Raw genomic sequence first — 26,884 nt, 5'->3', positions numbered from 1 at the left:
CAGACAGACTGAGAAGACTGAAAAGAAAACTGTATAATCTAAGTACAGATGTCATATTAATTTAATTTCATTACTCCATTTGCCTCTTTTATTTTTCCATTTTTCCATTAAGTGTCAATAGAATATGTTTAGGCATCATAGATATACACATTAGTAACACTGGATAATGATAAACATGCGTTTTTGTGTGTATGCTTGCTTGTATAGGCGTATTTGTGTGTGTGTGTGTGTGTGTGCCCTGAAAAACTCAAGCTATTATTCCCTGGTTGCATTGTGAATGTGAGTGTGTGTTTCACTGCATGTCTGAGAGGAAAGCATGAGAGAATGCATAATGGCAGAAGTCCTATTGCCATGGTAACGGATGTAAGAGAATTAAAGTGTGTGAGAGAAAGGGGAACAGAGTGAATAAAGCTAAGAATCATTGTCTCGGGGTACAAAAACAATGTGAATGAACTACAAATGTAAAAATAGGAGTAGAGGGACTGATTGTAAGAGGCACAGCCTCAGTATATGTAGAGCAAAGAGTACTAGAAAAATGGGACAGACAAACACGTGAACACCAGAAAAGGGACGAAGTCAAAGAAAATGAGAAAGCAAGCAAGCAAGCTCGCTCGTCAGTTTGAGAGCACCCCGTTTACATCATAACACTTTAAAAATGGAGTCATTAAAAGAATGTTACATTCATTCAGCCTTGTTCATATAGCAAAAACAATCACTGACCTCCGTATCATAGTCTACACAGACACCCTACAATTCATTACCACATCTACACCAAACAAACAGTCACCCAGAAGGTGAATGGCACCTTAAACGAAAGATAACTTGCCGTGTTCTTTCTACAGTGGATAGAGAGTTACATGTACACCTGTGTGATCGTAGAAAACACGGTGTGCAGAGATTCACATTTACACATAGTTTATCCACTTACTAGCTGCTACATATTGGAACATTCCAAATTCAATACAAGATAAGCTATTTTAGGATTTTTTTTCTCTTTTTTTCAAAGATAAGCTATTTGTCATGTTGCCACAAAATGCAATTTTGACACATCCTCAACTATGTTAATGCACTTATGATGGAAATCCAGGGGGCAAAGAATTAGCAACATTGGGGGGGGGGGGGGGGTATTAAATACCGTTTGACAGTATAGCCTCAAAACCAAAAGAAAACCGAACGATTTTTGTAAAACCTGCATACATGAGGTATCCTAATTTTGAAGGTTGGTTGTTCAGCTTTTTTTGAAGCCGTGATTGTGCTTATGGGGAGCAGTGTAACATGTTTTTATGCTTAGTTTTTTTTATGCATTATTTTAACTTTATTCTACACCACTGTTTCTGTTCTCGTCAAAACAATCTGTTGTGTTCTTGGTAGTAGGAAATACAAAATTGGGCTCAGATTGGTTAGCTGGCCCAGTATGTTGTGATTCGTTAACCGCCTATGCAAATTGTCTGGAAACTTCATGCCCCCTTTTCATTATGTATTACTGCATGTTCCCCAGTGGGGCAGGGTTAATGTAAACATCGGGGTTAGTGATGTCACAAACCTGGGAAGAAGCTTGTTGTAGTCCCTACCAGTCTTTTTTGTAGTCCTTGTAAAAAATCTAACTTTGCATTGAACTTTGATTTTTTTTCATTTATATTCTAACAGAAACATTACACACTAACTAAAGTGAAATAATAATCAACCCCCCCCCCCTTTAAAATCTGCATATATGAGGAAACCTAATTTTAAAAGTGTGACTCCTTGACCAACAAAATAATGTTAATAAAATCTTAAAACTACAACTTAAAACATATACATGTTAAATATACATTATTTTCTAATCACGTCAAACTCTGAAATATTTTATTGGGTAAAAACTTTAAGTAAAAAATATTTATAAAGTACTAACTCAGAAAATCGCAAACAACTGGAAAAATATTGGTGTATTCAGATATTTTTGTCGAAAATGAGAGGCTTCGGAGTCACTCATATAAGCATTTCAACAAAAATACAAGCTGCACATTTTGCTTTTAAACCATTCAGAACGCCCCACTGACTTCCACTGAAAGTACATTACTCTACAACTTTAACAAAACAGAGTAATGTGTCAAAATTATTGTTTGTGGTAAAGCATTTACCGGAATATTCTTTAAAATGAACAAACTGATTTTTCATGTCTTTCTGCACTGTTCTGTAGCCTGTGCCACTATTTTCATCTGTATTTCCAACATGGCTGTTTAAATTTCCTTTTGAGGGATCAGCTACAATCATAAATAAAAAGGCAGTGCTTCACTGTGAGAGCCCAGAAATCTGTGAAACCAGAGACTTGATCAGAGTTTGAACCGAACGCATGTCAGTTACTGTGCACAAATCTGCAGAAGGCTTTTCTGAAAGCGTGTTACTGGTGTGATATACCCTTGTTCTTTTTTTTTTCTTTTTTTACCATACAGGTGTAAATGTAACCCATCGTGAGGTGTAACCAGGTTAAGACAGTGTGGATCAATCCTTCCGTTAGGATGCATGAGACAAGTACTGGAATTTAATAAACCTCCTCCAAGTGCGATATAGTGATTGGGTCGTATAGGCATCCATGTTCTGATGTGAAGTAAAATGAGTGCTCGTATAGCAGATGCATTGTGGGATTCTTTTGGGAAGCACGTGATAGGAAGACTGCTCAGAGCACTCTTGTTACCATGGCAACTGAGTAACCTGTCTCCAGGCAACCTGGCACAGAGGAGTGGAGCGGTCTCATTTCTGGTCTTTAGCCCAAATTAGCTCTCAATCAAAGATCAGCGAAGTCAAGGATTGGCCGACAACACCATCCCTCACATATCAAATAAGTCCAGGATTGGCTAACTGTGATGCCGAGGAAATTCCACGTACCGTAGCTCATTGGCAACATTCTTGGAGAAGTAAATAACCAACAGTTATCAGATAAAGTCAATGGCTATACATAACTGCTCTCCTGGAACGGCTTTACTGCAAAGTCCATCTGTTTACTTTCAGGTTCTGGCAACTACATCCATCTCCACAGGACCAAAATTCTGTGTTTTAAAGTATCATTATTATTTTTTTATATATGTGCATGTTGGTTTGTGTGTGGCCCTGTGAAGAGCTTTACACAGGTTCGTCACATGTTTTCTGCGTTCACCCTGTCCTGAAAGATGTAGAGGTTGTTGGTGGCTGCAATGGCGATGATATTTTCAGCCGGGTGCCAAGCCATGTGCAGAATCTTTTTTGTGAAGTCCAGACTGTCCACGCCCACGTCACCCCGCCGACGCCGGCCCCCGGTGTAAATGCGGCGAGTCCGCAGCACGGCACGCGGTTTACTGCTCTCACGCCATGCCTCGAGGGTTACACCCCGGCCGGTCTCGCGATCGAACATCCGGAAAAAACTGTTATACGCTCCTGTCATGATTACACTTGGAGTGGTGAGGTGAGAGACAGCAAAGCATGATGGGTATAAAATAGAATGGATATGCGGAGTAAACAAGAGTTTGGAAGAGGAACAAATGAGCAAATCAATAAGTGAGTAGGAAGAGAAAAGAAGAGAGTATGAGTCCAAACCAGGAAATAAGCCTATATTGCATGAAAATATGATTATTCAAAAGCCTCAGAAATGCTTACCTGTCTGTGCTGTTCCAGACGCACTCAAACTTGTCAAAGATGCAGTCGTTTTCATACAAAGAGCAGAGTTTGCTTCTTAAGTACTCGTGAACCTGACACACAAGGAAATGTTGATAGAAATATACTTAAAATCATTCTAAAATTCTATCATGTTCATTCTAAAATCCATTGCGAAACTGTTGTGGAACTACTTTGAAACTGTTGATGAATCATTTAGGGGAAGAACAGACAAAAGAGTTGAAAACAGAATTGAACAGCAGAATATTCCACTATAAATATATACAAGACCGAAAATCAGTCAATTCATTATTAAATCTGTTGATTTACATAAATTTTCCATAAAAATCGGTTCAGTTAGCATTGTTATCGAAAATGTGTTTTAACAAAATATAAATATTTTATGAAAAACTTAGATACCGTATATATCGGACTATAAGTCGCACCTAAGTATAAGTTGCATCAGTCCAAAAAATACGTCATGACGAGGAAAAAAACATATATAAGTCGCACTGGACTATAAGTCGCATTTATTTAGAACCAAGAGAAAACTTTACCGTCTACAGCCGCGAGAGGGGCTACAGGAGCACTGAGCAGCATAGAGCGCCCTCTCGTGGCTGTAGATAGTAATGTTTTCTCTTTCTCTCGGTTCATGTCAAATTAATTTTGATAAATAAGTCACACCTGACTATAAGTCACAGGACCAGCCAAACTATGAAAAAAGTGCAACTTATAGTCCAGAAAATACAGTATATTGCATTGACAACTTACAGAAATAAAACGAGTTTAAGTTAAAGTGATAAAATTACTAAAACTAAAACCGAAATAAAAGCTAAATACAAATATGAAATATAATTAAAAAAAAATGACAAAAGCACATAACAAAAATCCTACAATTTACACTTAAACTAAACTTAAATATGAAAATATCAAAATTTTACTACCGTATTTTTCGGACTATAAGTCGCACCTGAGTATAAGAGAAATCAGTCAAAAAATAGTCATGATGCGGAAAAAAAAAATTTTTATAAGTCGCACTGGACTATAAGTCGCATTTATTTAGAACCAAGAGACAACATTACCATCTCCAGCCGCGAGAGGGCGCTCTATGTCTTCAGTGTAGACTACAGGAGCACTGAACAGCACAGAGTGCCCTCTCACGGCTGGAGACGGTGATGTTTTCTCTTGGTTTATTTCTCTTGGTTCATGTCAAATTAATTTTGATAAATAAGTCGCACCTGACTATAAGTCGCAGGACCAGCCAAACTATGAAAAAAAGTGTGACTTATAGTCCGGAAAATACGGTAAACCAGAAATAGTTTAGCCTAGTATTTGTGCTGCAAATATCATGTGTTTATGCTGACATGTACCAAGACTTGCATGTTACCCACCTGGTAGGTCTCCACTGGGCCCTTCTCCATGTTGAGGTCCCATACTTTGACAGTCAAGTAGTCTCTGGTGAGCAGATAACGTCCACTATGGCTAAACTTAACATCAGAAACCGACGAGATGATCTCAGAGAAGAAAGATCGATTGCCTGGGTCCTCTGGCTCCTCAAAGACTGAGATGAAGAGAAGTAACAGATTCAAACAGAGTTCAGAGTCACTTAAATAGTTAGGATGGGGCAGCTTTTATCAGCACGATGAGCCTCCATACCATTTAGCTCCACTTTTTAATACTTTAGCTATCAATCAGCAGGTATTTGAGGCAGCTGGTGAACGGTTTCAGTGGTTTTACACTTAATGACTTAATGGCAGCAATGAAACATCTTTAAAACTGTGGTCTGCTTATCTTTTAATTCAGTCTAAATCACACTACATCTTTTTATCTAAGCTACTTCCAACAGGTCCTGGATAAGTGAAGAATTTCTGAAATAAAAGATTTTAGGGGCATAAACAAATGGAAGGTTAAAGGCAATGTTTGGGAATAGTTACATGAGATTCATCTATCACAAGACATCTATCATAAGTAACGCAGTCTACGCACTGAAGAAGCACGTACTTACTTTTGGAGTGCTTGTCACAGAGTGCTGAATCTCTCATGTCACAGAGGCGTAGCGTGCCTTTACTGCTGCTGTATACAAACAGGTGGCAGTGCTGTGGGTGGAACTCTGCAGCTGTTATCACCTCCGTCAGGTCCTCCATATTGGCTGGCTTAATGTCCACAATGTCTGAGAGGGGTCAAGGAAAGCTTCTGATTGACAGCTCTGAAAACTGCTCTTCTCTGTTAGAAATTCTTTCATGAAGATTTTCAGTGAATAACAGCTTATTCTGTTTGGTCATAAAAGAGTCATGTTGACCACTTTTTTTATTTTTGTTTTAGTGCTTTAGTTCCTTTTTTAAGAAACAGAACTGCAAGCACATTCTGACAGTGGTGGCTTATAAACTGTCTCATCAGCAGATGTGTAAATCTCTACAGTTGCATGATTATTATTCTGGGCACTCACTCACACACACATACATGTTCATCCACACACATCACATGCAAGCACACAACCTACAATTATCCCGAAGGCAGCTATTATGTGTTTTAGAGGAGAGTGTTTCCTTGGTGAATTATTTAAATGCTTCCATAGATATTTTATTTCTAGGTCAGAGTCCTGCTCAAAAGAAGAGGAGCTTTGCAATCTGGAACACAAAACCCTCTGCCTTCAGTCCAGTCACAGGAACACAAAGAAATGAAAGCAATCCAGTTCAAGAACAAAACATTTTTATACCATATCCACTTCAACGGATGAAATGTTTTGGTTTTCTATAGAAGCCAGTTTAAAGGTTTCATAATGGCTGGCTGCATTTTGTTTGATCTTTTCTTCTCTTTTTTTTTAGTGAGTGAATAGACAGGAGGATAGACATGAAGGATACTGAAGCTTCGATCGGTGATATCCAGGTGCCACATGTTGACCCTGAGATCATCAGCAGACAGATATGTCTCGCCATCGCTATTGACTGAGATGGAGTTGACGTGGTAGGTGTGGCCGTTGGCAAAGATTCTCCTCGGCCGTACCTCAACCATCAGGTCAGTGGGCTTCAGGACCGGCACCTTAAGGAAAATGGATTTAGTATCAGAAGTCTTCCTTTTATTGTAGATTATTTACTCAAAATAAAGGTAACACTATATAACCTATATAGCATAGCAACTAATTCTGTATCTATAATAAATCGTTAACAAACATTGTATTGTAGAATTCTACATATTCATTTCATTCATTCATTTAAAGGGTTACTCCACCCCAAAATGAAAATTTAGTCATTAATCACTTACCCCCATGTCGTTCCAAACCCGTAAAAGCTTTGTTCATGTCTCATAGACTGCCAAGTAAATTACATTATTGAGATCCAGAAAAGTATGAAAGACGTCATCAGAATAGTCCAGCTGCCATCAGTGGTTCAACTGTAATGTTATGAAGCAACAAGAATACTTTTTGTACACAAAGAAAACTAAAATAATGACTTAACTCACAAGGATATGTTTTCTACGTGTAATTTAGGGGTGGGCGGATCGATCTAAATATCGATAGTGTCGATACCAACACTGGTATTGGTATCGGATCGATACAATTGTAATTTAATCGATATTTTAATTTAAATATCTCTCATCTACGTTCGTTATACTTTGCTCGTGTCTTCTACCTCTAAAATCCTGAGAAAACGCTGCTTTCACATCCTGGGCCACTTTGCTACTCCTCCCCCTCCTGCTGCTCTGCTGTGATTCGTTGTTGTGTCGTCACGTGACTCACTGACACAACGCGCCGAGGAGCAGCGAACAGAGTGAGCGAAGCTGATAGCACATTGAAGTCCAGAAGGGGAGCTCAGGGAATGTAATTGCACAGGTATATTTGTTATTTGTTTGTTCTTCAGTAATAATTGTGTGCACTTTATTTCATTTGCTTTTAAAACCAGAAAAAAGGGAGAGATTTTTTTTATTCTTTCTTTATTTTTTATTTTTTAAAGGCTGTAAAGAATTAATTCTACAGTGCCTAATAACTAATAATTTTGTGGACTTCAATACATTAAGAAAAAATATTGCCTAAATAATTTATCATTCATCCACCTTAGAAATAATGACAAAGACCTACTGCACTCCCCTACACAAAAGTTTTTATTTTAAGTAAAAAGTATCGTATTGGTATCGGTATCGGCGATACTGACCCTATATGTATTTGGTATCGGATCAATACCAAATTTTGCAGTATCGCCCACCACTAGTGTAATTACGCTTTGATTTAAACGAAACAGCGCATCCGTGCAGCACAGCTGACACAGAAGAGCGTACACTGCTTGCGTTCAGTGGATATTCTCCAAAATGGCTCTAAGGTGATGTGGAGAGACACAGAGAAGTATTGTTCAATTAAGTCGTTATTTTTGTTTTCTTCACATAAAAAAGTATTCTCGTTGCTTCATAACGTTAAGGTTGAACCACTAATGGCAGATGGACTATTCTGACGACGTCTTTCATACTTTTCTGGAACTTGACAGTGTAATTTACTTGGCAGTCTATGGGACAATCTCAAGCCTCCCAGTTTTCATCCAAAATATCTTAGATTCAAGAGACGAACGAAGCTTATACAGGTTTAGAACGACATGGGGGTAAGCGAATAATGATAAAATTTATATATTCAGGTGAAATATCCCTTTAAAATCTTTTTGACTGTATAAAGTCTTGTGATTTTTTTGGTTGCATAATATAATGTAATGGTAAATGTCATTCATTATGTATTAATGTACAGTCAGATGGTCATTATCATAGTGAGATCAGGACCCAGATCACATCTAATGTCACCCTAAAGGAATACAATTTTTCAACAATGACTGGCTGACTGTAAATTATCCAGCTTAGTTATTATATGACTGCTTAACAAAAAAAAACAAAAAAAAAAACTTTACTTTATTTATTTATCATAATAATATGTGAGAAGAAAAAGACCACAGAGTAATATGAGAAACTAGCACAGATACTGTACATAGGAAACTATAACTGATTATCAATCTCAATTGTCAATTATAAATTGAGTGGTCATTATACAAAAAATGTTTAATCAAAGAATGCATTGATTGAGCAATTAGAGATGGATTCCTGAGAGCTGTGTATAATAAGTTATTATAGAGTGGGACAAAAAACAGTGACTTAAACAAATGCTAAATCAAACCAGTCCAAACCACCGGACCGAATATGTCAGCTGTGTAAATACCCGTAATGAGGTCACGGTGGAGATGTCCTTTATTCGCCCTTCTTCGTCCTTCAGATTGTAGCCCTCTGGTCGCTTGTCTCTCTCGCTCACCTTCCATAGCTTTATCGTTTTATCTGTCGGAACATATCTGAGAAATTATCAGCCAATCATTTTTATAACGGAGACTTTCTATACCAAAACATCAATACATATTTATTTGCCATTTTCGAAATGCAAGTGGCCTTGAAAGACATTGTTCATGCTTATGATACTTGTAATAATGTCTTATGATTCAAAGTGACTTACAGATAATAGAAACTTGAAATGTAATTCATCCAGACTATTTCAGTCTGATATCTGGTATCGATTTCTTGCACAGAATAATCACAGTGCCTTTTAATATTAGGCCTAAAATTATGTCTTATAATGAATGGGGGATTACATGGACAAATATGAAGCTAGATTAACTCCTGATGGACTGGAAGTGGTGTTATTACCGTTGGTAGAGAGGAGAAAGTGGGCAGCGTTTTGCTGTGGCAGCCAGCGGATCTTATTGATCTTCTCCTCAATCTCCAAACTCTTCAGATAGTCAAAGTCCGGTTCGTGACTCTGGAACGTACTGTAGACATTATACTCACCCGATTCTCCCAGCTCCTCAGATTCACCTTTAGACTGCAGTAAGAAAGAAGATCCAAATACAGTGTAAACAATGTATTGCCTGTTTTAAATGTCTTTTAAAAGAGCAAATAAACAGTGGATCTCTTTACTGTCTGAACTTTAAGTAGGTTTCAGTCCGAGTTATTTAAAAAACAGAGTGTTTTGTTGAGTATCTAGGTTAAAATATGGGTTATAATAGATTGAAAAGGCACTGATTCAGTGGTCTGAGAAGACCTTACAGTCATCTGTGAACTAGACTGCTCTAGATCAAAGAAAAATACTAAGCCTTAAGACGTATTTTAAACCTGATCTATTTAAATTCTGTCACAAGGCTCTTTGGGCAATGGAAATTAAAATCACTTCATACATATTCAGCACCCTATGCTACAGAGCTGCGAAATGCATGTTAATGATGTATGTAAAATTTTTGCCAGCACAGCATTTTTTAACCATTATGACCTTTGCTATATACCTCCCCCAGAGTAAAACTGTTCACCATCTAATTCACTCCAATGCTTAAAAAAACAACAACAACACTGCTATATTTCCCCAATCATCAATCCCCCACTGCAGTGCTGTGCTCAGTCTGACCTACCTCTGTCTCTCTCTGGAAGATGACCACTCGGCCCCCCTTATCCCCTGTGGCCAGCAGATCCCCCGTCTGGTTAAACTCCACTGTAGAAATGACATCAGCTACAAAGAAATAAAGACAATCGTGTTAAAACTATCAGCAAATAATAATAATAATAATCATATCATATATACATTATATGGTATATATGTACACAATATATTATAATTAACAATAATAAAACTATAATGAATATATATATACATCATCTGAAAGCTGAATAAATAAGCGTTCCTTTGATTGCTGTTTTTTTAGGATTGGACAGTATTTGGCAGAGATAAAACTATTTGGATATCTGGAATCTGAGGGTGCAAAAAAATCTAAATACTGAGAAAATCACCGTTGAATTTGTCCAGATGAAATCTAAGCAATGCATGTTACTAATCAAAAATTAAGTTATGATATATTAACAGTAGGAAATTTACAAAATATCTTCATCAAACAGGATCTCTACTTAATATCCTAATGATTTTAGGCATAAAAGAAAAATCAACAATTTTGACCCATACCATTTTTTTTGGCTATTGCTACAAATATACCTATATATATATATATATATATATATATATATATATATATATATATATATATATATATATATATATATATATATATATATATATATATAGCTGTTATTATTATTCAATATTTGTACTATGTATGCATGATTATTACTATTCTTATTATCTTTGAAAAATAATCAAAAATATTTATGATTTTGTTTTGTTTTTTACAATTTTGCTTGCTATAGTACAAAATTCCCAGATTTAGGGTTGTGAACAACTGCAGGTGGCAGTCCCAGCCAAAAAATCTTTTACGGTACAAATTGCCTAAAGTAATACAAGTTCATGGGCATGTGCTAGCACAGCACAACTGTGGTTTTGTCTACGCAAACACTTTTACTCAAGAGCTTCATCTGGGCATATGGCTCCACATTGTACAGCCTAATAGCTGATAAACAGCATGTCATGATTCTGCTTCTGCTAGTACAATGCCACTGAATAAAACAGCCTGGTTTGCTCCTGATGAAGCACTGTGCATTGTAATGTGATTACCGTAAGGCCTGCAAAAGACACAAATAACTGCTAGACAATTTTAGGAATAATATGCAATTGCTTGGATGAAAATTCTAAATACATGCTACATGATTTTATTCACATGCATGAAATGTAAGTCTATATCTTGGTTCTGTTTGCTCATGCTTTATTCTGGCAGGCTTACAGTGCCCAATAATTGAATGAAAACAGTCTCACTAATGCATGCTGTAACCCAATAACAGGTGTGTGGTGGGACCAGGTGATCAAAGTCTGATGAGTCAGCTGAATTAAAAGACCTTACCGCACAGCTGCTGAGATCAAGGTTATATTCAGGACTTCAGAGAGGTGAACAGGATCAAATTATGGTTGAGTATGTGTGTGTGTGTGTAACAGGAAGGGGATGTGCTTCTTCTTTTATGTGATGAGGGAGGATCATGCAGGTGTGTGCACATACCTTCTGTGACATAGTCTCGGAGGAAGCTGTGATTGATTTTGGTGTTCTCGCCGTCCTCACCCATCGGAAGCAGCGGAGTGCGTAAGCGCGCCCGTCCGGAGCAGAGCCGTCCAATCCGTGCTGTCCCACCCCCCCAAAGCTTTGCCCATGCTGCTGCGGCCTAGCAGAGTTGCCTGCCGCACGGCATCCTGGGATACGGTCCGGCTTTGTCAGGAGGAAGACGAGTGGGGAGCGACAAGGATGCCACAGAGAAATGGGAGGAAAAAAACGGGACGAACAAACCAAAGTTCAGTCAGCGGGAGAAAAACACCTTGCTCGAGCACACGTCCTGACGCTCAGCCAACACTGCCTGGCAACAAGAAACACAGAGGAAAAAAAAGAGGATGTAGGTGTGTGAGTGATCCGTAGATTCTCTGGTGCTGTGGTAGGTCGTTTTCCGGGTGCTTCCTGTGTGCGTTAGTCCTTGAAGGAAAGCAGAGGATAGCGGAGGAGAGAGTGACAGGTTGTCTTTCACAGGAGGGGTGAGGAGGAAGAGGAGAGGCCTTCACGGTGTGTCCTCTCCCTTCTGCTGCAGTGTGACGGAGTGCGCGTGTGTGTATGCGTGCTTGTGCGTGAAGGGAAAGGAAAGATGAAAAAGAGGGGGAGGGAGAGAAAGAGGGAGAGAGAGCGAGAGAGAGAGAGAGAGAGAGAGAGAGAGAGAGAGAGAGAGAGAGAGAGGCAGAGAGAGCGCGCAGATACTGCCAGACTGTCTTCCTCGAGTACCACTGCTGCTGAGCATCTGCACAGCATCACGATGTCACAGAAGCCTCCTCCCTGCTCGGCCAATCAGAGCCCAGCTACCCTCGGCCGCACCTCCCACTGCAGGTGACAAGAGGAATGAGCCTGGAAAGGAGAGGAGATTGGGAAATCAGAGAGATGGACGAATGAGTATCTGGGATGCGGTGGAGCCACAGATATTCACCGGAGTGAGACGTATGGCACGAGGAGACTGATGGGAAATGGGACAAGATGACTTCAAAAATGTGAGGGATGGAAGACGGAGAGCAGATGAAAGGAAATGCAAATGACGGACGGACGAAAATACACTTTGGAGGTAATCAAATGGAGATGTACTGTACATGAATGTAAAAAGAGGTTTAACTGAGTGAAAGGCATTAGTATGGAAAATAAGGAAGACACGAAAGATGCTCTGAAATCTTGTTGAGTTGCTCCCTCTAGTGTTTGTAAGATATTACTACACAGGAGGATGGGAAAGTTTAGGATTGCACAATAACTAATCTGTCAGAAGTAAAAAAAGTAAATCTACAGGCATAAAGATTTCTAGTCATGTTAACTACTTCTTTGGATTTCTGTAAGGAAACAACGAGGTAACTAGTTTTTTTTTTTTTTTTGTGCCAGTTTGGTAATACACATAATACACTTTTATAGTGTCATTCATAAGTGAAAATAAATAGTCACAACAATTAAGCTGGTATAGAACGAAAAAAAAAAAAAATTAATAAATACAATTAAGCAACATAATTGGTCTCTCTTTTTATTTATTTATTTTTAGCATGGTGATTTTCATTTAATGAGTAAAATAAGCTAACCCTAATCGAAAACCCCTTTCGAAAGAGGATTGGATTTTCCCGCGAAATGTCACCAAGCTACAGTAAGCAAGGTCACGTTAGGCCGCACCTTTTTGGATATTAAAAGAGTGTGAGGGTACGTATACTCTTTTATATTAATGCATTAATATGAACTTAAACACTGTTATCACACAGTATTTGGTGCCATGGCACAGAAAAGGCTTAAAAACCTGTTAGCCTATTAAACTGTTTAATAAACGCTTATCAGAAGTTAATGTAACTGTTACTTATGTACTCTCTTACCACTTGTAGCCTACAGTATAGGCTACTTATGTAAGCCGATGAATTGGATGCAGAATTCAACTTCATCCGTGATAACCAGCTTTTTTTTATTATTGCGTTAAGTCAGATCTCCCAGGTTAACTTTGCCTTGGCTTTCTGGTCATCTATATATTTATTAATTTATTTATTTATTATTTTTTGACAGTACCAGTAGAGGCCGCTAATATCAAATCAATCTTCAAATAGATGTTTTGGCAGAACAGTTACAAAAAATAAAAAGGAAAAAAAATCGAATTACACCCACAGACACACACACACAGCAAGCTATAGGTGCTCAACTGTAAATATTATACGTCACATAATTAATTTTGAAGTATTGCATCACTTTGACATAAGGACTCTTGAAATCCCCTCTCAAACGAGTTATAACCTGTTGCACTGCTGTAGTTTGCAATTGTTAAACTTGGGGAAAGGGAAGTGCTTTCTAGAAAAAGGAATTGTTTAAATGCGTTTAAAGATTTTCTGCATGCATCTGCATTTTTTTTTGTTTAAACAAACACCTCATCCTTGGAAATTCCTGCTAATGGCCTCTTTAGAGAGTCTGAAATTAATTTAGAATGATGTCATAACCATAATATGTTTATAAATTATAATTAAAAAAAATATACTATGTAAATAATTTTAAAAAATTATAATATATGGGTTTAAATGTTTTAGCTTTTTTTCCTAAACAACACTTTCTTTTGTGCTGTATTATTTTTTTTATTTATTCACTTAATTATTATAATATTTCTAAAATTATTTTACAAAAAAGTCATGTATTATCCATATTAAAACAACACTGATAAAAATGATTTTGTGATGTAGTAAATACTGCGGAAAAACAAATGTAATTTCTACATAAAATAATTTTGTTTAGGCAATAATTATAATAATAATAATAAAATAAATTATATATTAATACTATATTTAAGCTTTTAGAAATAAAAATGTTGGAACTTAGTAAATTTTACTTGGAAATGTGTTCTTATATTTACAAGGATTCTTTAAGTAAGCAGCAAAATTATGATCCTATTGTTCCCATTATCCACTGCATGGGGCATGAATAATTAATACGGTTAAATATTTTGCTGTTTTCAAGTTGTATTTTGGGTCATTCTACAGAATCAGTGAAAACTGCTGTCCCACGAAAAAAACTAAAGGATTTTACTTCAAGACTTTCAAAATATTAGATGTTTACTAAGTTCCTTTAATTATCTATTGAAAACCACAATAATATTTATCAGTTAGCTTAATATATATATATATATATATATATATATATATATATATATATATATATATATATATATATATACAATTTTATTTTTTTTATTCCATTAGATGCATAAAACGTATTTTAAGTGACTAATACTGATTTTAACTACACCCCTAAACGTATTATCAGGAAAAATTCCTATCTCTCAAAGCTACAAGGTGTGTAGATAGGTCTGAAAGTCAGAACATCTGTGTGTAACTTGAAGGACTGTCACTACCGAACACATTTTTCTGCAATTAAGCACACTTTTTGGATGCTTTTCAATAACACTTAGTTTGTATACGGTATGTGTACCACTGTTCAGAACTGTGCTAGCTAACCATGTGCTGATTTGCATCTTTGAGGTAGGCTCAAAAGTATCTAAAATTCCAAAGCTTTCTGAAAATACAATACAAGAATTAACTGCACAACTACTAGAGATGTGTTCTTTGGATATTGTACAATTTGCATACATACAAAATGTGAGGATAATTATAACTTAATTTTTTTCTTTTTTTTTTTTGTGAAACTTTTTCAGTAATCACTGTGTCCTCATGTCCTGTTCCAGTCTTTAATCTGTTTGCTAATTAATCTAGATTTGGATCATGTGTGGTGTGTCTATTTATGTGCACTTGACATTTTCTAATAGCTATTTGGCAGGTAGAAGCAGTTAAAGACAAGAGTGCAAGGTCATTAATAGTTATCTGGGACACTAATCCTGTTGCCTGAATGGGCATAACAGAACCTCTTGGTGTTATCTCACGGATTAGTTTTATGTAACGGATTAGCCCCCACCTCCACTGTGCAGAATTTTGAGGTTAGTGTAGCTGGTGACAGCAAAGCTTAATTCTCTGACCTTCCTTGGATACAGACCGTGCATCAGTGTTTCGCATCTCTTTTCATCGCTCTTTCAGGAAGGCCGAGCAACTTCTACATCTTCATTTGGAGAGCAGAAAGGCGAGAGAAAACATGCCATGCCTGCATTCGGAGTCCCTGCCTTCTTTGCCTGCTGAAGGGAGGTATGGAGTCACCTCAGCCTGCAGGGGGTCTCAAGGGTCCAGATCCAAGTCAGCCAAAAAGGGTAAGAATGGAGAAAAGGGTTCGTGTGTGGAGAGGAATGACAGAGAGAAAGAACAGCGTGTCATCACCAGTGCTGGGTGGTTCTTCTCACCTCTCTGGACTCCAGGGGCCAAAACCCAAAGAATGGGATTCAGGATGGGAAAGGACAGCGAGAAAGTGAAGGCATGGCTGGATGATCATTCAGACTCTGCCAGATCTTATTTTAGCAGATCCTCAAGGTGAGCATTGTAGCTGTATCTGTTCTGAGAGAGTATTTACAAGTTACATTTTGTGATTGATGCATTTTTAATTATGTTTTTTTATTCTTCATGTCTTAAGTTCAAGCAATGCAAACAGTAGTTATACGCTCTTAAGAAAAATGGTTGTAAGTAAAACAAGTAAAAGTTCTTTGTGGTGCTAGAACAAACGACTGGGAGATCTCAGTTTAGTACTTACAGATACATACATATATATATATATATATATTAAAGTTTTGAAAGAAGTCTTTTAGCTCACCCAGGCTGTATTTATTTAATCAAAATATAGTAATATTGTGATTTATTACGACAATTCAGATATTTTCTGTTTCAATATGATTAGAATTTATTTCAGTGATGGCAAAATTTAATTTTAAATGTCAGAACTGATTTTCTGCTCAAGAAACATTCATAAAATCAGTGTAAATATTTTATTTAATTTGTCAACACTTTTTTATGAATTTTTAAATGATAAATGATCTCATAAATGATCTCACAGACAGCAAAAAGTCTGGCTTAATTTAATAGGAATTTCTATTTAAATTTGGTCTTGTCGATCTATAACATAAGATATACTGGTGACCACCCATGCTGGTCTTTTTTTTTTTTTTTAACAGAGATGGCTTCATATTATATACTTTAGACATAGCTGTTCCCAAAGAATTACATTGCCATTTAACCTGCTGTTTTATCTCTTCTCTTCTCAGACATTGGATGCATGACTGTGTAGAAAGAGCCCAAGCTGCCCAAACCCTCATAACTGAGCCAAGATCTAGGTGGACTATTCTTGGCAGACGCAGGGTTTCCCACCCCCTGTGTGGGCCCTCTCGAGGACATGTGCACCCTTCCACAATGGAAAGACCACACTCCTGCCTTTCTGTCCATCAGACTGATGATGCTGTGTGTCTGGATCGGGCCTGGGGGCATTCTACAAACTTTCCATTTTCTCCTTGTGTGTCAAGGTCAAAGTGTTTGCCACATTCTCTGAGCTCCCCAAGACCAGCAGGACAGTGTATGAGAGGCGAGTCCTGTAACTTCATGATGCGACTCTTTGGTGGCCTGATTAGACCTCTACAGAACAAAATCATCTGTCAGATCCTACAGCATCTTTCTGAGATCACTCAGGCCCAGCGCTGCTGTCTCTCCATGACAACAGTGGACAAAACAGGTGTTAAGTGTTTGGGTCCTCTCTTCCAATCAGATGAGGAGTCTGTCTACGGTTACACACAGGCAGAATGGGACAAGTGCATTATGGGTTACGTGGTCAGCACTGGGAGGCCACTCAACATCAGTGATGCCCGTGAGGTAATAAATGAGGGGTGTTTCGTGTCAAGTCTAATCTGGGCTCCGAGTCAGTTTAGGTCACTGGTGGGCTGTGGTCCAGGATTCCCCTTGTAACAGAAACACTAAGACTACTCAGGCTTTCCAGGACTGACCTGAACTAATTCTTTGTCCTAAAAACAGATTGTTTTAATCCAAGTTGCTTTAAGTTTGCCATAATGTGCCAAGTTATTCAGAGCTTATCTTTTAACAGTTTGATCGGACTTTAAATGTCTTACTGCACTATTCGATAGATGCAAATGTGGTCTTGCTTAGATAAAGTTTAATATCTTAAATATAGCATGCTACCATTTAAATTTCAGTATTGAATTTTTTATGGATGCACTGATATTAATAAACAGCCAATACCGATATATAGCTGAAGGCCCATAAATGACATATATAGTACATTTCTATACTGTTTTGTTTGATTAAACTTAAAATAAAATAATAAAATAAAATAAATCATTTATATGCTACAATGAAATGTATGCATTACAAAATAATACAATACAGTATGAAGTAAGCTATAGGCAGATAAACCGATAATTTCTAAATAAATTAAATATTAAAACAATATATATTGAAATATTAAAAGTCTAAATAAATGAATATTAAAACCAACATTTTTTAAATGCTACTCTGAAAAACATTTGTTGTTGTGTTTACTTTGAAACCATTTTCACAAATATTTACAAAGAAACAGCAAGCAACATATTTAATTTAATGCAAAATTTTAAAGTAGACAGATTGAAATAGTATTTTCTTGTAAAACATGCTTTAATAAACTTTGTTTCATCTGCAGCTTCGAAAAAATGATGTTATACGGTGCACAGTTGAATTTATGCCTTGCTACATATTGCAGTATTATGTGAAAATGGAACATCATTATGAGGTTTGATGAAGAGTACATTTAATAGTGTTATATATTAAACATTACTTCGAATATATACTACAAATATAATCTCAGTGTATAAATGGGAAATGGGCATGCGCAAGCAAATATTTTATGTTGACATACCAATGAATTAAAAAAGAATAACATATGATGCCAGTATAATCATGTGTATTTTTATTAGAGAAGAGCAGGCGTGGGAATAAGGAATGAAATTGTGTGTGCTTGCAAGTCTTTAAAAGCTTTGGGACATGTGCGTGGGAAGGGAAATCCTACCCTGATCTAAGTTTTAAACCCTGAATTGGCACTGTGACAGCTGACAGAATGTGAAGAGAAAGACAGAATGAAAAGCAAAGATACGAATATGTGCTGAACTGGTATTTCTCTCTCAGAAGCCACTTAATTCTTATCTTTAGGTCTTCAACTTCAAACCTTGTTTCGACTCTGTAATTTCTGACATTTGTCTGTGCAGTCAGCCATAAAACTAAATACGCTGTCATCGCCTCAGAAATAACATAGTGATGCAAGGTTTCAAATTGATGTTGTTTAGTAGATCGCCTGAATGATTGATTTTAACTGTGCTTTGATAGGATCCAAGATTTCAGATTGAACTGTACGAGAGGGAAGAGGACAGACCCACAAGTATTCTCAGTGTGCCTATCCTGAACCACAAAAAGGAGGTTGGACAATCCTAGATCATCAGTTAATATATTGTCATTATGTTATATGTCCCGATTAGTATTTGTACCATTAACAAGACTGATTGTATATCTTTTCTGCATTATATTTATATTTGTGATATTACATATTGTCTGTTAAGGAAGTGGTCCATTGTATATTGGCAGGTTATAGGTGTTGTCATGGCTGTGAACAAAAGCAGGCCAGGCACATGTGTTGGCAGCTTTTTCTCAGAACATGATGAGAAAGTGAGTATTTATCATAAATAAAGATGGCAAACATTTTGCCTTTCATTAATCTGAAATTAAATAATACTGAGCATACATAAAAAGTTGTATAGGCATAGTGCATTGAGCATGAATATAGACTAATTGCATGTGACAGGCCACATATCTGTAATAAATACCAAATGCAATTTTTGTGGCTTGTGACTTGACTGAGTCAAAGAATGAGCCGTCTTTTTGTCTCTAGGTCTTGTCGTCACACATGCTGTTGTTCGGACTGATCCTGGAAAACAGCCAGCTGTGTGAAAGTTCTGAACAAGAGCGCAAACGCAACCAGGTGTCACATAGACTTTCATTTAGACACTTTATCTAAAGTGACTCACTCACTCATCTGAAATGATTCTTCTGAAGAATACAGAACATTCTTATCACAAATAACTTTTTCTCTAGCTTGAAATAAGATATTTATTAACAACATTTTGCAACACAACAACATGGGGGGAAAAACACATAATTTGCAACTTTATCCTTAAAAATTACTGTATTGGGAAAGGGATGATATCAGATACTGTATGGGGTAATAATATGGTACTCAGATATATGTAAACATTCACCATAATGAATTATTAACTTACATCTAGGGATTCATCTTAAACTCACTTTTGATAAATCACTGTGGTTATAACTGTGCATTTGATTGACAGGTACTTTTGGAATTGGCCCAGCTGGTGTCACATGACTACCCCTCAGTGGATGACATGCTCATTAAACTGGCTGCTGTCATCCTGCCAGTTACAAAAGCACAATTCTGTACTGTTTTCATCTCAGACGACAGCTCCACGGTAGTACAAGAATTAATACAATTTATGGACAATGATTCGTTGTTAAAACAAAAAGGATGCTTTGTTTGCTTATTGGTAACTTCAATTCTGAACTTGAAACTGAGAGATCTGTGTTTTTTGTTGATGTCTTGCAGGGGCCTTTCTCAAAGATGGTCCATATAAAACATAAAGAAAGCAGTTGCTCCGACCAGTGTTCTACAAAGTAAATAAATGTTTATTCATAACTTAATCATGATATACACAAAATACAAGTACCTTGTTTTTTTAAGCCAATGATGTTGAAAGTCACATAATAATAGTGTTGAGTACTGCCATTTAATACTAACAAACAAACAAGGTTTAAAATATTAGTTATTCGTATGTACGTATATAATGTGTTTAGCATAGTAAAATGTGTAACTGTAATCTTTAGGGATTATGACGGCAATGACATCAGCTACATGTATGCCATGCATGTGCGAAACTCGATGAAGACACTTAACATTATCAACAGAGCTGTAAGTGTATCTGATTAATAACTTTGTCACTTTGCTAATTATATAATATTACTCATAAGTTAACATAGTGCTGGTATAAATATTGTTTCTTTTATATATATATTTCTCCAAGTCCCAGATTTCCAAAGTCTCTCAGATCAGGAGTTTGGTCGGCACACCTCTGAGAGGCAAACAGAGAGATAACATTATAGGTAAATGTCCACATTGTTGATCCAACAAACCAAAGCTCTGAGTGTTTTTGGTTTGTTTGTTTGTTTCAGACTTTTCTATTTTATATACTGTAGCTCATATTATAATAAATTACATACAGTAAGAATATAGTCCTATGCTTTAAACATGGAAAACATAGTTAGTTCAGATTGTTGGGTTCTGAAAGAATTTGACCAATTGGTTAAGATACAAATAGAGGCCATTCTATGTATCTCTATAGCAATTTAGACGGTTGATAATTGGTATGAAAATAGTTTGTATAGACAGGGTACATATTCTTTTTTTAAGTTTTCTTCTTACAGGTGTGTGCCAGCTAGTCAATAAAATGGCTTTCACTGAGACCGAAGTTTTTAGTCGAGCTGATGAGCACTTCCTGGAAGACTTTGCGGTGTACTGTGCTCTAGGATTGCAAAAATTCAACACGGAGCAGAGGGCAGATAAAACCAGAGCAAAGCTGGCTGTGACTAAAGAGGTAGGAAATGCCATCACACTCTTTTTGAGTCACTGGAAATCACTTTTTACTGTAAGAATAATGAGCAAGTGATCTGAATACTGACTCAACAATCACTCAACACCAGGATTGATCTAGACAGAAAAATCTCATATTTAAAAGATGTTAGCAATAGAAATACAATGTTTTTCTTTTTTCTATTCACACTGTGTATGTATATGGGATTGTGTGTGTATGTTTGCACCTGCAGGTCTTATCTTATCAAATCTCTGCTTCACAAGAGGAACTTGATGCATTGGAGGTAACCATTCAAAAACTCTCCTTCTCCTTTTATTTTTCTTTAAAAAGTACCACCAGCTGCTCTACATTTGCACATGACTAACTTAACTCAGTCAGACTGTTATGTAACTGCATTAAAGCCGGAATATTTTGATGTGATAGCCAGAACTTGCAACTTCCTGTGGTTAGTGCACATTCTTGTGTATGTCTGTGTTTTTTTCAGTTGCACTTGAACACAGTAGCCCTACATTTTTTTTCAATGTGTCATTTAAAATGTCTTAAAAATGTTCCCATTTCCATACACTTTCTTTACCTCTAGGAGGTCGTCATCCCATCAGCAGATGTCTTCTGTTTACTGGATTTTGGCTTCAGTGATTTTGATATGTCTCAGACTGCCATGACTCAGGCTGTTGTGCGCATGTTCCTGGATCTCAATTTGCCCCAGGAGTTCAGCATTGACCACAAGGTTTCTGGTTTAATCCTGCTCGGCTCCTCTAGCTAATGTCACTAACTACCAAGCTTTGAGCAATTCTTTTGTGTAAGCTGTGGATTTAGAACTGGTATTTCCTTTTCTTCTTCAGACTCTGTGTCAGTGGGTTTTGAGCGTACAGAAGTGCTACAGAAGCAATGTGGTCTATCATAATTGGAGTCATGCATTGCGCACAGCCCAGTGTATGTTTGCCATTCTGCAGACAAAGGAACTAAAGGTTAGAATTATAATCTGTTGATAGACAATTTGTCCTAATCTTTTAAACTCAGCAGTGCACACTGGGTTAATAAGTTAAAAGGTTTGTTCTGAGAAAACTGGATTTAGCAAATTATTAGTTCATTAATCCCTGCCCTGCCAAATCTCTGATATTTCATTGACCTCACATTTGGTGTCATTCCAAGCTTGCTTAATCTCTGATGTTCTTTAATCCAGAGTAATTTTAGCAGTCTGGAGGTTCTTGCTCTCATGATTGCCAGTCTGTGCCATGATCTGGACCACAGAGGAGTAAATAACTCTTACATAGAGAGGTACACTACACTACTACAACCACCACTGTGCAGAACAACATTCCTCACCATGCTGTTATATGCATATGTCTAAAAGTATAGGGTTTCACTGGCCTAACAAGTTTTTGAATGTGTTTAAACATGTATGAATGCCTTTGTAATTTATACAAGGCAATTTAGTTTTTTAAAATGTGGCAAGCAGTTTTTGGTACCACTCTGTAGTGCTGTATCTGTATTTGAGATGCCACACTATGATTTCTAATTAAAAACTACTTGAATAACTATTAAAGAACTCTTACTGGGACACTGGATGTTTATTATTAATTAAAAAGCACTTTCTGTATTAATGTCTTACTCTTCAAGACCCTCTAGATCAGGGATCCTCAAATCTGGACCTCGAGATCCACTTTCCTGCGGAGTTTAGCTCTAACCCTAATTAAACACACCTGAGCATGCTAATCAGTGCCAATCAGTGTCTTTGGGATCATTAGAAAATCACAAGCAGGTGTCTTTGATCAGGGGTGAAGCTAAACTCTGCAGCGCATTGGACCTCCAGGGTAAGATTTGAGGAAGGGGGCTCTAGATCCTTAATCCTACCCAATTCTTACCTACTTAGTATTAATAAACAGTTATTAGGAGTATTTTGAAGTCATAGTTAATAGTTAGTTAATAGTGAGAATTGGACCCTAATCTAAAGTATGAGCAGAATAATTTGTGTAGTTTGAGGAATTCAGCCAATCACAGCCACTTGAGGAATTAAGCCAATCACAATGCATTGGACAGCTGGCCAATCAGTGTACACCTCGCATTTCAGAACGATGAGCTTTGTAAACATGTACATGTTTCAGAAAGGTGAGACATAGAGGAGCAACAATAATGTATATCATTTGGAAAATAATGCTTTTTTAATTTTATTTAAACCGCATAAACACAATGCATAACACCAAATACACAACATAATGTTCTTTTTAGCAAGGTCATATGACCATTTTAACTTGTTGAGGTTGATATATGATTCAGAAAGTAATTAGTAACTAGTAATTAATATTTTATTTTTAGAGTAACTAGTCCAACACTGTTAAGAACATAATACCTTTACATATTTAAACAATGTTTCATTGTAAATTGCCTTACTATTTTGTATTGGTAAATTACGTTTTGATAAATAGATACAATATTACAGTCCGTTGTGCATTTTTGACCCCCTATTTTTATTCTCTCTCTCTCTTTTTTCCCTTTCTTCCTCTCTCTTTGTCTTAGGAGTAACCAGCCACTGGCACAACTGTATGGTCACTCATCTCTGGAGCACCATCATTATGACATGTGTCTTCTCATTCTCAACAATCCCGTAAGATCCATCCATCCATCCATACATACATACATCTATCCATAAAATCCATTCAATTCATCCATCTTGTTGTCCATTCTTCCAACCATAGCATCCATCCATCCATCCATCCTCCATCTTCCCATAACATCATATGTTTATAGCATCCATCCTTTAATCATTCAACCATCCATCCATCCATCCACCCATCTATCATTCACCATTCATCTATCAATCCATCCATTAATAGCATCCATTCATGCACCAGTAACATCCTTCTATCCATCCATAAATTAATTCATATTGTTGACCAGTCATCCGTTCATAGTATCTATCCATTGCATCCATCCATCCATCCATCCATTTATAGCATCAATCCATAACATTCTGTTATGAGCAGAACGAGATGTTAGACTTATGGATCCATCTGCAGGCTTTTATTAGACAAAGACATGGTCAAAAACAGGCATGGGTCAAAACTGTTTCAGATAGTTAGTCTATAATCCATGGAACAGGCAAAAGAGTAATCCAATAAAAAATCCAAGGGCAAAATACATGGGTAGTGCAAAGTAAGGCAAGAAAAGACAGAAACAAGACAAGGTTACAGGCTAACACTCAGTCTAAGCAATAATCAACACTGTGTTTGTGGATGTGTGCAACCTTTATAGTGTTGTAAGAATCCACCCGCCGGCCCAAAATCCAGTGGCCTGGTCAAAGGTTTAATGCGTATTCTGTCTTTTAGTTGGGCTTCTGAATTTATCAGGATTTAATTTAAATGTTAGTCTAGTTTCACGTGATCATTCAATTTTAGCAATATTTCTATCAAAAGCTGATCACAGATATCAATTGTTTAAATGGAAATCCCATACTTTCAATTCTTTATTCATTAGGGACCAGGTATCGCTCAGGAATTGCACTCAGTTCCGAACTTACTCAAAGGATGCAGAACAGTTATAATACCTTTAAACGAGATACACCCTGCATGCTCATAATAAAAATGCATTTTTTTCCCTATAGCCACGAGAGCTACACCGTGTTACGTTCGAGACAGTCAGAAATCTGAAGCACCTAATAATATTCCCCAAGGTTCATCCATTGATGCTGAAGTGTGATCTGTCATGAACACAGACATTTTTCAAAAGAGATCAGAATAAATCAAATATAACAATTTATTATTTGTCAGGTAAAATTGTATCATGCCTATTACGTAATGAAACAATTAGAAACCAATTTAGAAAAGATAATGCAATTGTGAATCACATTGTAGCCGAATGGCATTTCTATGCTTCTCCACATGGTTCACTGTAACTATATGGAAAATAGCCAAGTGTTCCATGCTGGAGACAAACAAATTTAACATAATCACACATGTAACAGTTATCCTAATATAACACAAGACACACTGTCCAAAATGCATAGCATCAACAACCTTTTACCTAAGTATCTCAAAGAACACTTACAGCAAAGTAATCATGTGTTTTTAAAGAATAAACTTAACTAGCCCATGTGTACATGTAGTAGCACAAACAACTATACAGTGTGCTCTGTGGGCACAATGTGTTTAACAAAATTACATTTTTTAATCATACCTGACAGCAGCGAGAGTACTGGTGCAGAGCTCCATAGACTCTCACACAATGCATGGTTTTTTTTCTGACTACAGATTCCCTACAGTAATGTTCACTTCCCTTTTATACTCAGAACAGAAACAAGAAAATCTTCAAATCAGTTGTAAAAACATAAAAACCGTTTGGTTTGTTAGGTTCTCATGACCCCAGGATTGCACCTGACCCGAGATAGGAAAACATTCTCACAGACCCTAAAGTGGGACACACCTGTAAATGAGGAAGGAGATAGGTGTTGTTTGCTCTCTTTGAAGATTTCTTCTCCAGATCAGTTTTATTGTTTTATGGCTTTTCTTGCCACATGGCATCTGTTTTGTGTGAGTTCCTGAGTTTATGGGCTTCACAAGGAATTAATTTCATAAGGAAATAATTTCAATCCTTTCAATGTCCATGATAGGAAATAGTTGTGGTGCAATAATGAATTTCTTGGCAGGGGTTTATGGGAAAGGGAGTACTTAGTGAACCAAGACAAAACACCTTATCATGACACATTGTTCAATAGTATCCATCCGTTCATAGCACGCATCCATAGCATCCTTAGAATTTGTCTGTCCATCCTTCTATCTAACGTTCATTTATCTCAATATTCATAAGTTTATGAATCTATGTCCATGCATAACTTCTTAAAACCCCTCAACATTTGTCTCTCTGGTGCAGGGCAGTCAGATTCTCAGCTCGCTCTCATTGAATGAATACAAGGCCTGTGTGCTGATGATTGAAAAGCACATTCTTGCAACAGACCTTGCTGTCTACATAGAGTAAGCATTTCTTCATTTTCCAGTTCAAGCTGGAAACACAGCTGTTCACACAAAATACATTAGAACGGAATTATCTTAATTTGATTAATTTTCTGTTTGTTTACCTTTAGGAAAAGAACTAAGTTCTTTAAACTTGCTCAGAGTAACAGCTGTCTTTGGACAGATGATGGACACAGAGAACTGCTTAGGTAAAAATATAAAACACATTTATTTGAAGAATATGCACATTAATACATGATATTCATACAATCATTAAAAAAAATTATTAATACAAATTTTATTTCACCTGACCCACATTGTCATGCAAACCAACAAAAATCAGCAGATATTTATTATACTTTCTTTTTCTAACAACACACTCTATATCTGCTCTCGTTAGACCTAACTGTAGCACAGTGCAAGAACAGGAAACTTTCACCACACTTGATAGTTTGGCCACTTCCTGTCTCTATATTAACTGATGTTCTCGATCTAAATAGGTCAATGCTAATGACAGCAAGTGACATATCTGCAATAACCAAACCATGGCCAGTTCAGAAGCGGGTGAGCATTTCCCACACATACACACACACATGTACATGTATGCATGCAGAAACACCACAACACACATTTGCATGCATGCATGCAGAAACACCTCAACCACACATGCATTTAAGCACACACACGCACACACACACAGTAAAAAAAATTGTCTTTCTTTCTTTCTCTTCTACTTGGCAGATTGCTGAACTTGTAGCGACAGAATTTTATGCACAGGGAGACAGAGA

The 26,884-nt window shown here is 36.8% G+C and overlaps 2 protein-coding genes across 2 annotated transcripts; one reads left to right on the top strand and one right to left on the bottom strand.

Annotated features, from left to right (window-relative positions):
• Positions 1-43: 43 nt before the first annotated feature.
• ppp2r2ca (protein phosphatase 2, regulatory subunit B, gamma a) lies at positions 44-12,251 on the bottom strand. The gene is made up of 9 exons (XM_052545326.1): positions 11,553-12,251; positions 10,026-10,123; positions 9,271-9,445; positions 8,795-8,907; positions 6,468-6,645; positions 5,612-5,776; positions 4,998-5,167; positions 3,610-3,701; positions 44-3,404 (listed from the first exon to the last, which is right to left on the bottom strand). The coding sequence occupies exons 1-9, from the start codon at positions 11,614-11,616 to the stop codon at positions 3,113-3,115; spliced, it is 1,347 nt and encodes a 448-aa protein (XP_052401286.1). The 5' UTR covers positions 11,617-12,251; the 3' UTR covers positions 44-3,112.
• A 188-nt stretch (positions 12,252-12,439) lies between these two features.
• On the top strand, positions 12,440-26,879 carry pde5aa (phosphodiesterase 5A, cGMP-specific, a; the record flags this gene model as incomplete). The annotated part of the gene is made up of 20 exons (XM_052545853.1): positions 12,440-12,645; positions 15,614-15,997; positions 16,723-17,320; positions 18,821-18,910; positions 19,076-19,156; positions 19,380-19,469; positions 19,837-19,974; positions 20,109-20,176; positions 20,387-20,471; positions 20,584-20,662; positions 20,984-21,153; positions 21,383-21,433; positions 21,731-21,877; positions 21,993-22,118; positions 22,334-22,428; positions 23,668-23,755; positions 26,017-26,117; positions 26,228-26,305; positions 26,597-26,660; positions 26,838-26,879. Coding segments are annotated over exons 2-20 (2,520 nt in total), but the record flags the coding sequence as incomplete, so codon positions are not given.
• Positions 26,880-26,884: the final 5 nt, after the last annotated feature.

The sequence above is a fragment of the Carassius gibelio genome, chromosome B1 (assembly GCF_023724105.1).
Source record: "Carassius gibelio isolate Cgi1373 ecotype wild population from Czech Republic chromosome B1, carGib1.2-hapl.c, whole genome shotgun sequence".
In the NCBI taxonomy this organism is placed as follows: Eukaryota; Metazoa; Chordata; class Actinopteri; order Cypriniformes; family Cyprinidae; genus Carassius; species Carassius gibelio.
Note: the sequence above shows the minus strand (reverse complement) of the source record. Positions and strands in the feature narration are given on the sequence as shown.